At 45.4% G+C, this 12,252-nt stretch overlaps 1 protein-coding gene across 1 annotated transcript in view; it reads right to left on the bottom strand.

The window, feature by feature from the left end:
* Nucleotides 1-1,056: 1,056 nt before the first annotated feature.
* The window catches only part of LOC149301640 (uncharacterized), a 146,579-nt gene continuing 135,383 nt past the window's right edge, over nucleotides 1,057-12,252 (bottom strand). The window contains exon 10 of the mRNA XM_089484129.1: nucleotides 1,057-1,881. Within this exon, the coding sequence (XP_089340255.1) occupies nucleotides 1,150-1,881 (732 nt within the window). The 3' untranslated portion in view covers nucleotides 1,057-1,149. The remainder of the gene's footprint in view (nucleotides 1,882-12,252) is intronic.

The following is a 12,252-nucleotide window of genomic DNA, read 5'->3' as shown; positions in this document are numbered from 1 at the left end:
GGTGGCTCCCCTTGAGTCTAATGGACACGGCAGATTGCGGTCTGGAACATAGTTGAATGCAGGAGCAATCATGGGTCTTGGCTTCCATGTTGACCTGTTCTCAGTTTTAATACCCTCTAAGATGCTGAGTTTGAGGGATATGGTTCAGCACCGTCAATAGTTGCCTTAAAATCTGAGACTGCGCATTCGCACATACATCCAAAGGCCCCTTTTGATCATGTGCAGGGATCACCAGGGCCTTACTGCTGCTGCTGTTTACTCCACTGGCAGCCTTTGAGGGAAGGGAAGGAGTGCGCCGGGGGTTCAGCAGCCTCCCCTTCCTTCCTTCCTTCCTTCCTTCCTTCCTTCCTTCCTTATTCCTCCCTCCTTTCCTTCTTTTGAGGAGATTTTGAAGAGGCCACAGTGGTGCCCAGGAAAGGCAGGAAAGGAAGACTCTGCTTTGGAAATAGCTTCTCTGTGTATACTGTATGTATATAGATATAGATATATATAGATGTATGTGTGTTTGCCTCTGCTGTTCTTATGGCTGGGAATGTTGCTGAAAACTGAGGGGAGAAGAAAGGGTCAGTTTTGTGCAAATTCACAACTTCTGTGCATCAAAGAGTCCAATGTGTTGAAATAACAAAGACCTTTATTGAGAACACACAGAAATTCAGTGTTTAAGACAGAACTGCCCACTCCAATACAAACAATACATTAAAACACCAAAACCTAAAACATTACCCTCTTCTAAACCTAGCCCCCACCTCCAATTCCCACAGTCTATGCTCTGCAGGTAACAAGGACCCTTTGCCATTCCCACAAACTAACCCTTTCTGTTAATACTGGCCTCCAACCTTCTTAGGCCAAAATCCCACAAATTGCAAAAGCTATCATTCCCATAACTAATAAAGCCAGCTGTAACAAATCCCAACCCGCCATCTATTTAACCTATACCATGACCCACAATCCCCAGCCAAACATACAACCCAAAGTAATTTTCTATACTATTAGCAATGAAAACCTAATCTTAACAAACTATAACTTTAAAACATAAACAGACATATGGACAGACAAACCTTACAAACAATATCACAAGGGCCTTTTTTGGACTGTTGGATTGAAAATGTATTTTTTGTATTTGTTATTGACAAATATAATGTTAGTTCACTACTGAGATTTTTGTGGCTTCTCTCCTGTGTGGACTCTCTGATGTTTCACTAGGTCTGACTTCTGAGGAAAACATTTCCCACAATGTTGGCATTTGTATGGCTTCTCTCCTGTGTGGACTCTCTGATGTTTCACTAGGTTTGACTTCTGAGAAAAACCTTTCCCACAACGCTGGCATTTGTATGACTTCTCTCCTGTGTGGACTCTCTTATGTGTCACTAGATGTGACTTCCGAGAAAAACATTTCCCACAATGCTGGCATTTGTATGGCTTCTCTCCTGTGTGGACTCTCTGATGTGTCACTAGGACTGACTTCTGAGAAAAATATTTCCCACAATGCTGGCATTTGTATGGCTTCTCTCCTGTGTGGACTCTCTGATGTTTCACTAGGTTTGACTTCTGAGAAAAACCTTTCCCACAACACTGGCATTTGTATGACTTCTCTCCTGTGTGGACTCTCTGATGCATCACTAAGTGTGACATCTGGGAAAAACACTTCCCACAATGCTGGCATTTGTATGGCTTCTCTCCTGTGTGGACTCTCTGATGCATCACTAAGTGTGACATCTGGGAAAAACACTTCCCACAATGCTGGCATTTGTATGGCTTCTCTCCTGTGTGGACTCTCTGATGTTTCACTAGGTGAGACTTCCAGGAAAAACATTTCCCACAATGCTGGCATTTGTATGGCTTCTCTCTGGTGTGGACTCTTCGATGCATGACAAGGATTGACTTGTAAGCAAAATATTTCCCACAATGCTGGCATTTATGTGACTTCTTTCCTGTGTGAATTCTCTCATGACTCAAATGTTTTTCTGTAAAGAAGGACAATGACAGATGAGACTCAAAATCAGACTTAAGGGAGGAGGGTGTTGCCACATGATTTAGCCCTCATTAACCTCTCCTTATTTGCGATTAAATTAATAAAGTTGCTGTGAGTAACTTAAGTATGGCCCTGCTGCTTATGCCCCTAAACCCATTGAATGGTTGTATCCTTACTCATAGGAGCTAGCAAAAAATGGGACTGCCTTGAGGGAATCAGTGGAAGCAGATAGTCAAAGGACTGTTGAAAAAACATTCCATTAACCATGTGCAAAAATACTTTGATTGATAGGTCGCATCATATCCTGTGAGACTGCCATAGAGTCCTGAGTCAGAGCCCATGGCATGATGGAAGCTAACTGCAGAGGTCCCTTCATGCTGTTTCGCACCAGGAGATGACTCACAACCAATACAATATACAGCTCACATGCACATTGGTGTGGATTGGATTGGAGTTGTGTGTATAAGGGATGGTGAAGTTGATGGAAGTCGGAGAGGATTATTTTGTATTATTTTGCAACTCAATATAGAGAACCTCCAAGGACCTGAATGAAATCTACTGTGTCTGTGACTTATCTTTAAGTGTGGAAAGTGGTCAGTGTATTGCCAATACCTACATCTATTTATTTGCTTCCATACTCTCCTATGCTATTTTTGAGTTGCATCTGGGAGTGTCACCCTCAGATTGCAGTGTACATTGGCTTGTGAACATGGTCAAAATTCAGAGCCAACAAGGACCTTAGAGGCGGTGTGCTAATCCCTTTTGTCTGAGGTATTTGCATCAAAGACCCAATGCATTCAATTCGGTTTCACACCATGCTTTCCCCACACATGAAATATGCTAAAGTGATATAAACCTTTCTGAACCCTCAGTTTCTGCCCCCAAGCAACAATTTCAATATAAATATCAGCCCCAACTTGCTGTTCTTTGGTGTCAGTCCAGTTACAGACAGACACTCTTTTTTTTTCATGGCTAAGCACCTAAATGCACCAACCCCAATTGTCAAAGGAACTACTGACCTCTTCCCAACCAAATCCTCAGCAATTTTAATAAAGGTCTGGATAGATGACGTGTCACCATTAACAAAGCCTTACATTTATTCACCACTCCCACCTTTGTTACCTAGTTCTTGCATGTGTGTGTAAACACTTATATATTTCAAATGGCTCTGAAGATCTGTTTGATTCAGAACTTGCTATAGCTGAGCTGAGTCCAGGTCACTATTGCCCCAGTAAACCTAATTCATTCTATTGAGCTAAGTACCAAATTCCCCTAAAAGCATAGCACTTGTGGGTGTCCACCCAGACTCCAGCATTTTGGGTAACAAAGGATGTCTTGAATCAACCATGGAGCTAAGCAAAAGAAACATTAGAGAAAAAGGAGTTTTTGTGTCCCCTTTCCTCCCTTCATAGATGTTACACATAACTGCTAAATGGAACCCCTAAATATGTCTGAAAAGAAGGATTTGAGCTGGTTCTCACCAGTTCACTCAATCCAGTTCTTAAAATCTGTCAGTTTGGTGGCTGCCTCCCAATCCCCAAGGCCTCTCTCCTGGCCCTTCCCAGAAGTCCCTTCCTCTCCGCACAGAACTAGGCGATCCTGGCTTTGCTCCTGCCTTCCCCTCCTGGCTCCCAGAGGCCTGATCCCCTTCACTTTCTCCCTCTGCTCTCCAACCTTGCCTCTTGCCCATCTGCACTGCTTTACCATTTCACCTTCCGCATCTCTTCCCTGCCTTTATGTTTTTCACATTGCCACCATCTCTCTATCACAGACACACACCCACAGAGTGTGATGCACAAAAGGGACACTTTGAGGTCATTTCTTGGCAAGACAATTAATATACGACTAATGCATTAGGAAAGGCAGAAAAAGGGGTCCGGGACCTTGTTTCTGATATTAGTGAGGGTCAAGTGCAAGGGAGAATCCTTAAAACAACCTTAAGACATCTCTAAGACAGGGATGGACTGCTGTAGGGAAGTGGGGTGGTCACATTGGACCCCAGTGGATCTCAGGGGCAACCCCACATTGTGTCGCCTAAAAATATGGCCTAATGTTTTGCCCCTCAATATCCCACAGCATCCCTTTGGGGAACTGGAGGCCATTTTGCCACTGTTGGGCCCTCTCTGAGCCATTGCAGGGCCAAGGAAGGCTTTTTTCCCACAATGCCTCTCCAGAGTCTCAAAATGCTAGAAGAGGGGCTACAAAAGCCAAGAAACTTGTTCTGGGATGGGCTGAGGACCATTTAGGGGCAAAAAGCATTAATATCCATGGGTCCTTCCCACAAAATTCCAGAATTGGCAGTTTAGGATTGGATATTTAGAATCCTTACAAAGTGGAGAACAATAGTGCCTCACTAAAAATAGAAATTCCAAGATTCCACAGGAAGTTGTTATGACAATTAAATTACGTGTGAAAGCGAACTAGGAATGGTAGTAGAGCACAAGTTGAACATGTGTCAAGAGTGTGATGCAGCAGCTAAAAAGGCCAATGTGATCCTAGGCTGTATCAATAGGAGTATAGTGTCAAGATCAAGGGAAGTAATAGTGCCACTCTATTCTGTTTTGGTCAGGGCTCACTTGCAATAATCCTGTGTCCAGTTCTGGGCACCACAATTCAAATAGATGTTGAGAAGCTGGAGCATGTCCAGAGGAGGGAAACCAAAATGGTCAACGGTCTGGAAACCATGCTCTCTGAGGAACGACTTAGGGAGCTGGGTATGTTTAGCTGGGAGAAGAGAAGGTTAAGAATGGATATGACAGCCCTGTTCAAATATTTGAAGAGATGTCATATTCTGGATGGAGCAGGCTTGCTTTCTGCTACTCCAGAGAAAAGGACATGGAACAATGGATGCAAGCCACAGGGACAAGAGATTCCACTTAAACTTTAGGAGGAACTTCCTGAGAGTAAGAGCTCTTCAACAGTGGAATATACTCCCTCAGAGTTTGGTGGAGCCTCTTTCTTTGGAGGTCTTTAAACAGAGGCTGGATAGCCATCTCTCAGGGGTGCTTTGAATGTCTATTCCTGCATGGCAGAAGATTGAACCGGATGGTCCTTGTGGTCTATTTCAACTCTTTGATTCTATAATTCTAAAGTGGAATCATAGCGCTCTGACAGTAAATTATGAAAGGACCCTCAGTCTTCAGAGGAAGGGCAATGGATTCAGGTTCCTTACCCACAGAGGCCACATTCTCGTAATTCTCCATCATTACAGAACTATACATAACTTTCTGCTTTTTTGTCAACAGTTTCCATTCCTCCTCAGTGAAATATACTGCCACATCCACAAAGGTCACCTGCAACAGAAAATAGATCTTATCCAGAGAGTGACTAAACAAAAGGGGAGGAAAGCACATGGTGCATTGCAATTATTTTTTCAACAATTCACAATTTAGTCCAGGAAATAAACTTTACATTCTGCAAACAAACAAAAAGCTACAGCCTTTGAGATCCAGTTTGTCTCTAATCCTTTCAATGTAATATATAATATAATAAACAATATAATTTAGGCCATTTCTGGAATATTATTGATTGATTAAGATACTGACTATCCCAACATGTATATTAGATATAGTCACCAATGAATTATAGTTCATTTAGTCATATCTCACCTAATTTCAGAGGCAAATTTCACTTTAAAAAAAACAGTTCTGGGGAGTACTCTGGGCTTTAGGGCCACTGGGCCCACCTTCAACTAAGTCCAGAGATATTCTTCCATATCCCCCAGCATTTCACAGACTGGGAAAGCAAGACTCATGTGGAAAAGCAACATCAAAATGGGGTCAAGATGGCCAAAGTTGTTAATGATAAAGATCACACAAGCGAGGAAAGGTACAGCAGTTTGCTTTTGCCTCTGACTCCTGGCAAGGGCAAGACCCTGCTCCCTTCTCTCCTCCCCTCTTTTGAATTGATGGGATGCACACTCTTTTGAACTTGAAACACATTTTGCAGCAACTGAACTGACCTGAGGCGAAGGGGGAAAGTGGAAGGAGGACAGTGAAATAGGACATTTTCAAAGCCCCTGAAAAAATGAGGTGACAGAGGAATAACCAGGACATTCTCTGCCAAACTGGGACAGTATGTTCTCTGCTTGCTTTCATGAGCCGGCCCAGACACAGATGAAAGTAAAAGTCAGGATGGCAACTTACCAAAGAGTTGTTGTTCCTTGGCAGCCTCTTTCTGTTGGAGCCCAGCTCCCTCTGCTTGGCCTTTGTGTCGGCCATCAGGTGGGCGAGGGGTCTTGGTGGCCCTGCACTTTGGTCACTTCCAGCAAAGGATACTCCAAAGGCGTATACAAGGGGTCCAAGATGAAGTTCCTGAGAAAAGAGACCAGGATTAGGCTTGGTTTGGCTAGAAACCCTGCAGCACTCAAAGTCACTGAGATCAGCATCCTGCTGGTGACATACGCAGATGACTAATGTCTCCTTTGGTCCAATGCAGAGGTGGGCATCCCCTTCCTCCCTCTGCACCAAACAAAGCCCCCTGGAACTAGCACAGACTCACTGCAGCTCCCCTACACAACAGTTACTCCATGCCTTGTGAGAGTGGCTGGGGATCAGGGAATAGGGAAATGGACAAGGTCCTGACTATGTCCTAATAGATAGATGTGAAATGAATGCATTATCTCCTGCAGAGGTCCCCAGTGGCCCTCAGAGGAAGATTTCTTCATTTTGCTTCTGACTACAGAAACACAGCTGGATGTTTCTCTAATGCCTCACACCCAACAGTCTCACCAGGCATAGAATGGCCATGAGGGATGGCTTCCACAACTCTATGGTAGGACCTGGATCAGTGAATGGCCAGTTGTAGCCTGATTCCACCTGGAGAAACAATGGAGCATAGAGGGTTCTGCTGGGTCAGGCTGTCTGGCCTGGTGGTTCCTCATTCTCCCGATGGTCGAATCAGCAGAACTCTCTATGCTCCAGTGTTGCTCTGGGAGGAATGGGTCTACAGCTGGCCATTCACTAGGGAGGCCTCCGGTCAAGAAGGGCAGGAAAGGAGCTCTCTCTTCCCAGGTTGTTCCCCTTCCATGGGATCCAGCCTTCCTCCCAGGATCAGGGGGCACCAGAGGATTGAGCTGATGGGAAGGGAGCACCCAATTCCCATGGCAAACTTCGGCATGCAGAGAAGTCACAATTCTGAGAGTGTCTCTGCCCATGTGGAGAGTGCCCATTTTCCACACTGTTGCCTGTCCATCTTGTCTTGGGAATATCCTGTTCTAGCCACATGCAGACCTAAATCCTAGCCTGTATCCTATGCCTAGTCCTGATCAGAGTAGAATCACTGAATCAATTGGATTTATCTATATGTTGACTCACCAGTCACTTATGGGTTCAGTAGGTCTGCTCTCTGGGGTTAACCAACAGGATAAAGGACTCCTCAGATTTTTTTAATGCAGGGATGCAAATTTTTAATGCTATTTCATCATCACTGATGAGAATTTGACTTCTCTTTCACAAAGAGGAGGAGGGGGAGGACCTGCTGTATGTCCCAGGTGGAGAAGCTCTAGCTCTTGGGCTGGATGATACATGATTTACTTTACAGACCAAATCCATGCCCTCCCATCATCATGGCCCCCTCCCCATTTAGACACTGGTCAAAATAATTATTTTATTTTTGCAAATGAGACTATTTCTCTAAGCTTAACTGCTGTGTTTGTCTATGTCAGTCATAGCAGGATCAAGAAGTGTGTACTTGCTCCCTCTGCTTGCTAAAGCCACATAGAAATTGAGGCATGTACATTTGTGTGCATTGTTTCGGAATGGATGTATTGTCAAAATCACAATTTCTTCACTTTTCCTTGTATATTTTTTAAAAAGATGCACACTACTGAATGTGTTGCACTTGATATAACAAAAATCTATAAATGTATAGTTTATGAATGAACATTGCACCCTGAATTATACTCATTTTGGGGAAGTGAAGACATATGTAAATTCTTTTTATAAACGAAAGAAGTCATGCCAGACAAACCTGATCTCTTTTTTTGATAAAATTACCAGCTTGTTAGATGAAGGGAATGCTGTGGATATAGTATATCTTGATTTCAGTAAGTCCTTTGACAAAGTTCCCCATGATATTCTTGCAAACAAGCTTGTAAAATGAGGACTAGACAAGGCAACTGTCACATGGATTTGTAATTGGTTGACCGGCCGAACCGAAAGGGTGCTCAACAATGGCTCCTTTTCATCCTGGAGAGAAATGACCAGTGGGGTCCCACAGGGCTCTGTCTTGGGCCCAGTGTTATTCAACATCTTTATCAATGACCTGGATGACAGAATTGGGGGCATACTTATCAAATTTGCAGATGACACCAAATTAGGAGGAGTAGCTAATACTCCAGAGGACAGGATCAAGATTCAAAATGACCTGAACAGACTAGAAAACTGGGCCATAGCTAACAAAATGAAATTCAACACGGAGAAATGTAAGGTACTGCACTTAGGGCGGAAAAACGAAAAGCACAGATATAGGATGGAGGACACCTGGCTGAATGAAACTACGTGTGAAAGGGTAGTAGACCATAAGTTGAACATGAGTCAACAGTGCAATGCGGCAGCTAACAAGGCCAATGCGATTTTAGGCTGCATCAATAGAAGTATAGTGTCTAGATCAAAGGAAGTCATAGTGCCACTATATTCTGCTCTGGTCAGGCCCCACCTGGAATATTGTGTTCAGCTCTGGGCACCACAATTCAAAAAAGGACACTGAGAAACTGGAGTGTGTCCAAAGGAGGGTGACTAAAATGGTGAAAGGTCTGGAAACCTTGCCCTATGAGGAACGACTCAGGGAGCTGAGGATGTTTAGCCTGGAGAAAAGAAGGTTAAGAGGTGATATGATAGCCCTGTTCAAATATTTAAAGGGATGTCATATTGAGGAGGGAGCAAGCTTGTTTTCTGCTGCTCCAGAGACTAGGACCCGGAGCAATGGATGCAAACTGCAGGAAAAAAGATTCCACCTCAACATTAGGAGGAACTTCCTGACAGTAAGGGCTGTTCGACACTGGAACACACTTCCTCGGAGTGTAGTGGAGTCTCCTTCCTTGGAGGTCTTCAAGCAGAGGCTGGATGGCCATCTGTCGGGGATGCTTTGATTGTGATTTCCTGCATGGCAGGGGGTTGGACTGAATGGCCCTTGTGGTCTCTTCCAACTCTACTATTCTATGATTCTATGATTCTAATATGTCACAAAGTTCTAGTGAACACAACATACAAACACAGTCCCCATAAAAAGGAATCACTGGCGCACTGTGTGTCTGGGTCTGGATATCTCACTTCCACCTTCTGGGAAGACAATGCTGCTAGAGACGGAATTTGGGGCTTTATGCCTGCAAAGCCTGGGCTCAGTCTCTCAGCTACAGCCCTTCCACACAATCCTGGACTGAACCATTTAAACAAAGATCCTCTTTCAGCTCCAGGAATAAAGCCCTACCTTCAGTAGAAAGACCCTGATTCCTTCAGCACCAGAAAGGCCTCTTCTGCAGTCCTTTATATCTGGAGCTTCCCTGGGTCAGAGGCTGTCTCCTCAGCCGTAGAGAAGGGTTGCTCTGAGTGCGAAGGAGGAGGAGGTCCACAGGGCTGAGGGAGGGAAGGCAATGGGGAAAAGATCAGCGCCAATGGCCATGGAGGGCAGAAGGTGACCATGCCTAGGAAACTCCTCTGAGTCCCAGCCCTAGGAATGAGTGGCAGGAGTGAGTCCACAGGGCTGAGGGGGTCTCCTTTCCCAAAGGGGGAGGCAAGGACCGGTGGGATCCTCCCCAGCTAGAGCCCAAAGTGAGGGTCTCTTTCCTACCTCTCTCTCCCAGCCCCCAAAGCCCAGCCTCCTCACTGGCCCTGAGTCCCTGCCTCCCTTCCTCAGACCCCCACAGACCCCTCCCTCCCTCCCTTCCTTCCTTCCTTCCTTCCTTCCTTCCTTCCTTCCTTCCTTCGCCCCCAAAATGGAGGGCCAGAGGCACAAAGGGACACACTTCCTTCCTTTTGGCCCAAGGAGCCTGGCCTCCTTCTCTCTCTGGAGCCTCAGGAGAGAAAGAGGAGCCTCGGTTCAACTGAGGCCTCAGAGAAGGTTCTGGAACATTATTCCCCACAATCACAAGCAGCACAAAATGGCTGCTGGGAAGACAAAATGGCCTCCTGAGTCTCAGCGCTTTGCAGTTGGCAGTTTGAGGCCTTCAGGGAACCCAAAATGGAGGATGAAAGGGCCTCAAAGTCAGAAGGGCCCCAAATAGGATTTCTGATCCTAAAGAAAAGATTTCCTGATGGCACCCGATGGCTGTGAGAACACAAAAAGTCCCCAAACAGGATTTGCAAACCTTCACAACACCTAAACATTTTCCTGATGCTATTGAAAGGAGGAACCTCATCCCCTCCTTAATTACAATCATTAGTGAAAGATATTAATATTGCTATTAAGAGTGCCCATCGTCCACAACCCAGCTCAGGTCTTGACTGCTCAGGGAGGCCAGTCCAGCTGCAGATGGCCCTCCGTCCGTCCGTCCGTCCTCCTTTCCTTCTGCATTCCTCCTCTTTTCCCCAGCATCAGCCCCTTTCCCAAGAAGGCTGCATCCGCACTATAGAAAGAAGGCACTTTGACACTGCTTTAACCACTCAGTGCTATGGAATCCTGGGATTTTACCTTTCGACACTTAGCCTTCTCTGCCAGAGATCTCTCATGCCCCAACAAACTACAAGTCCCAGGATTCCATAGGATGGAAGCAGGAGAGTTAAAGCGGTTTCAAAGCGGATTATTTCTGTAGTGCAAATACAGCGGGAGTCGGTTGTAAAAGGATAGAAGCAGCCCATTCTTGTTTTTACTCTGCTAATAATGGTTTTCCTTTCAAAAAAGATGAGCAGTTTGCCTTTCAGTCTGATCTTTATTCTTATTCTTCTTGTTTGTTTGTATGTTTGTTTGTTTCATTCTTGGTAATGAGTTATTCTGATCTGTCTCCTTCCTTCTTGTCTGAAAATCTATTAATAAGGAAACTGGGGAGACTTTTTAAACCTCCCAAAGGAGCTCCTTTTCGCCTTTTTGGGGGACTAGCCTCCTCTTAGAAGCCAAAGCCCAGTGTTTGTGAAGAATAAGAATAAGGCTTATATTAAAACTATCCTCCCCATTTCTGATCCCTTTTAAAACCCATGATCCCCAGAAGGAGCAGAGCTGTGTAATAAAAAAACCCTCTCAGAAAAGAGACACAAAAGACACACAAAGAGACACACTTCCTTCCTTTTGGCCCAAGAAGCCTGGCCTCCTTCTGACTCTGGAGCCTCAGGAGAGAAAGAGAAGCCTCTGTTCAACTGAGGCTCAGAGAAGGTTCCAGAACATTGTTCCCCACAATCACAAGCAGCACATAATGGCCGCTGGAAAGACAAAATGGCTGCCAGAACACAAAATGGCCTCCTGAGTCTCAGCGCTTGGCAGTTGTCAGTTTGAGGCCTTCAGGGGAAAGAGAGAGACTGAGGGGAAGAGAGGAAGGAGGTCCTGGAGGGAGGGGGCCTTGGGAGATATAGGGCCTTCCTGAGATATTCGGGGTTTGCTTCCTAACAAAGGGGTTTCTGTCCTCATAAAGGATTTGGGGCAAACTGGATCTGAAAGGCAGTAGTAGCCTTTTCTCTTGCCAATGGGACTTAAAGTGTATTTCCTGGACTGAATCTCCCAGCATCCACATGGCCAGAAAGAGGAGAGGTCCTGCCCTGCAGTAAGGCCCCTCCAGTCCCTCTGAACTATGACTACAACTCCCATGTCTTCTTGACCAGACACACTGGCAATAGCTCGCTTTCTTTCTCTTGTTGTGGTTGCATGCTTTCAAGTTGTTTTGACTTATGGAGACCCTGTGGGGTCTTCTCAGGCTTTTCTTGGCAAGATTTGTCCAGAAGTGGTTTTGCAAATGCCTACCTCTGAGGCTGAGAGAGTGTGACTTGCCTAAGGTCACTCAATGGGTTTCTATAGCCAAGAGGGCATTCGAACCCTGGTCTCCAGGGTCATAGTCCAGTGCTCCAGCCACTAAACCACACTGTCTTTTTCGTGAGGCTTTGTTGTTTTTGTGGAGTGGCTCCAAGTCTTTGCCGACTTCTGGGGAGCCTCTCCTGGGGTTTTCTTGGCAAGAGTTGTTCAGAGGTGGTTTGCCATTGCCTTCCCTGAGGCTGAGAGAGTGTGACTTCTTGCCCAAGGGACCCAGCTAGTTTCATGGTAGACTGGGGCAGTGGACCGTGGCCTCCAGAGTTGTAAGCAACATTCAAACCACTGCACCACACTGCCTCCCATTCCCATGTACAACTTGAGAAATAAGT

The sequence above is a fragment of the Sceloporus occidentalis genome, unplaced genomic scaffold (genome assembly GCF_023333645.1).
Source record: "Sceloporus occidentalis isolate IW3139 unplaced genomic scaffold, rSceOcc1.0.p SCAF_21, whole genome shotgun sequence".
In the NCBI taxonomy this organism is placed as follows: Eukaryota; Metazoa; Chordata; class Lepidosauria; order Squamata; family Phrynosomatidae; genus Sceloporus; species Sceloporus occidentalis.
Note: the sequence above shows the minus strand (reverse complement) of the source record. Positions and strands in the feature narration are given on the sequence as shown.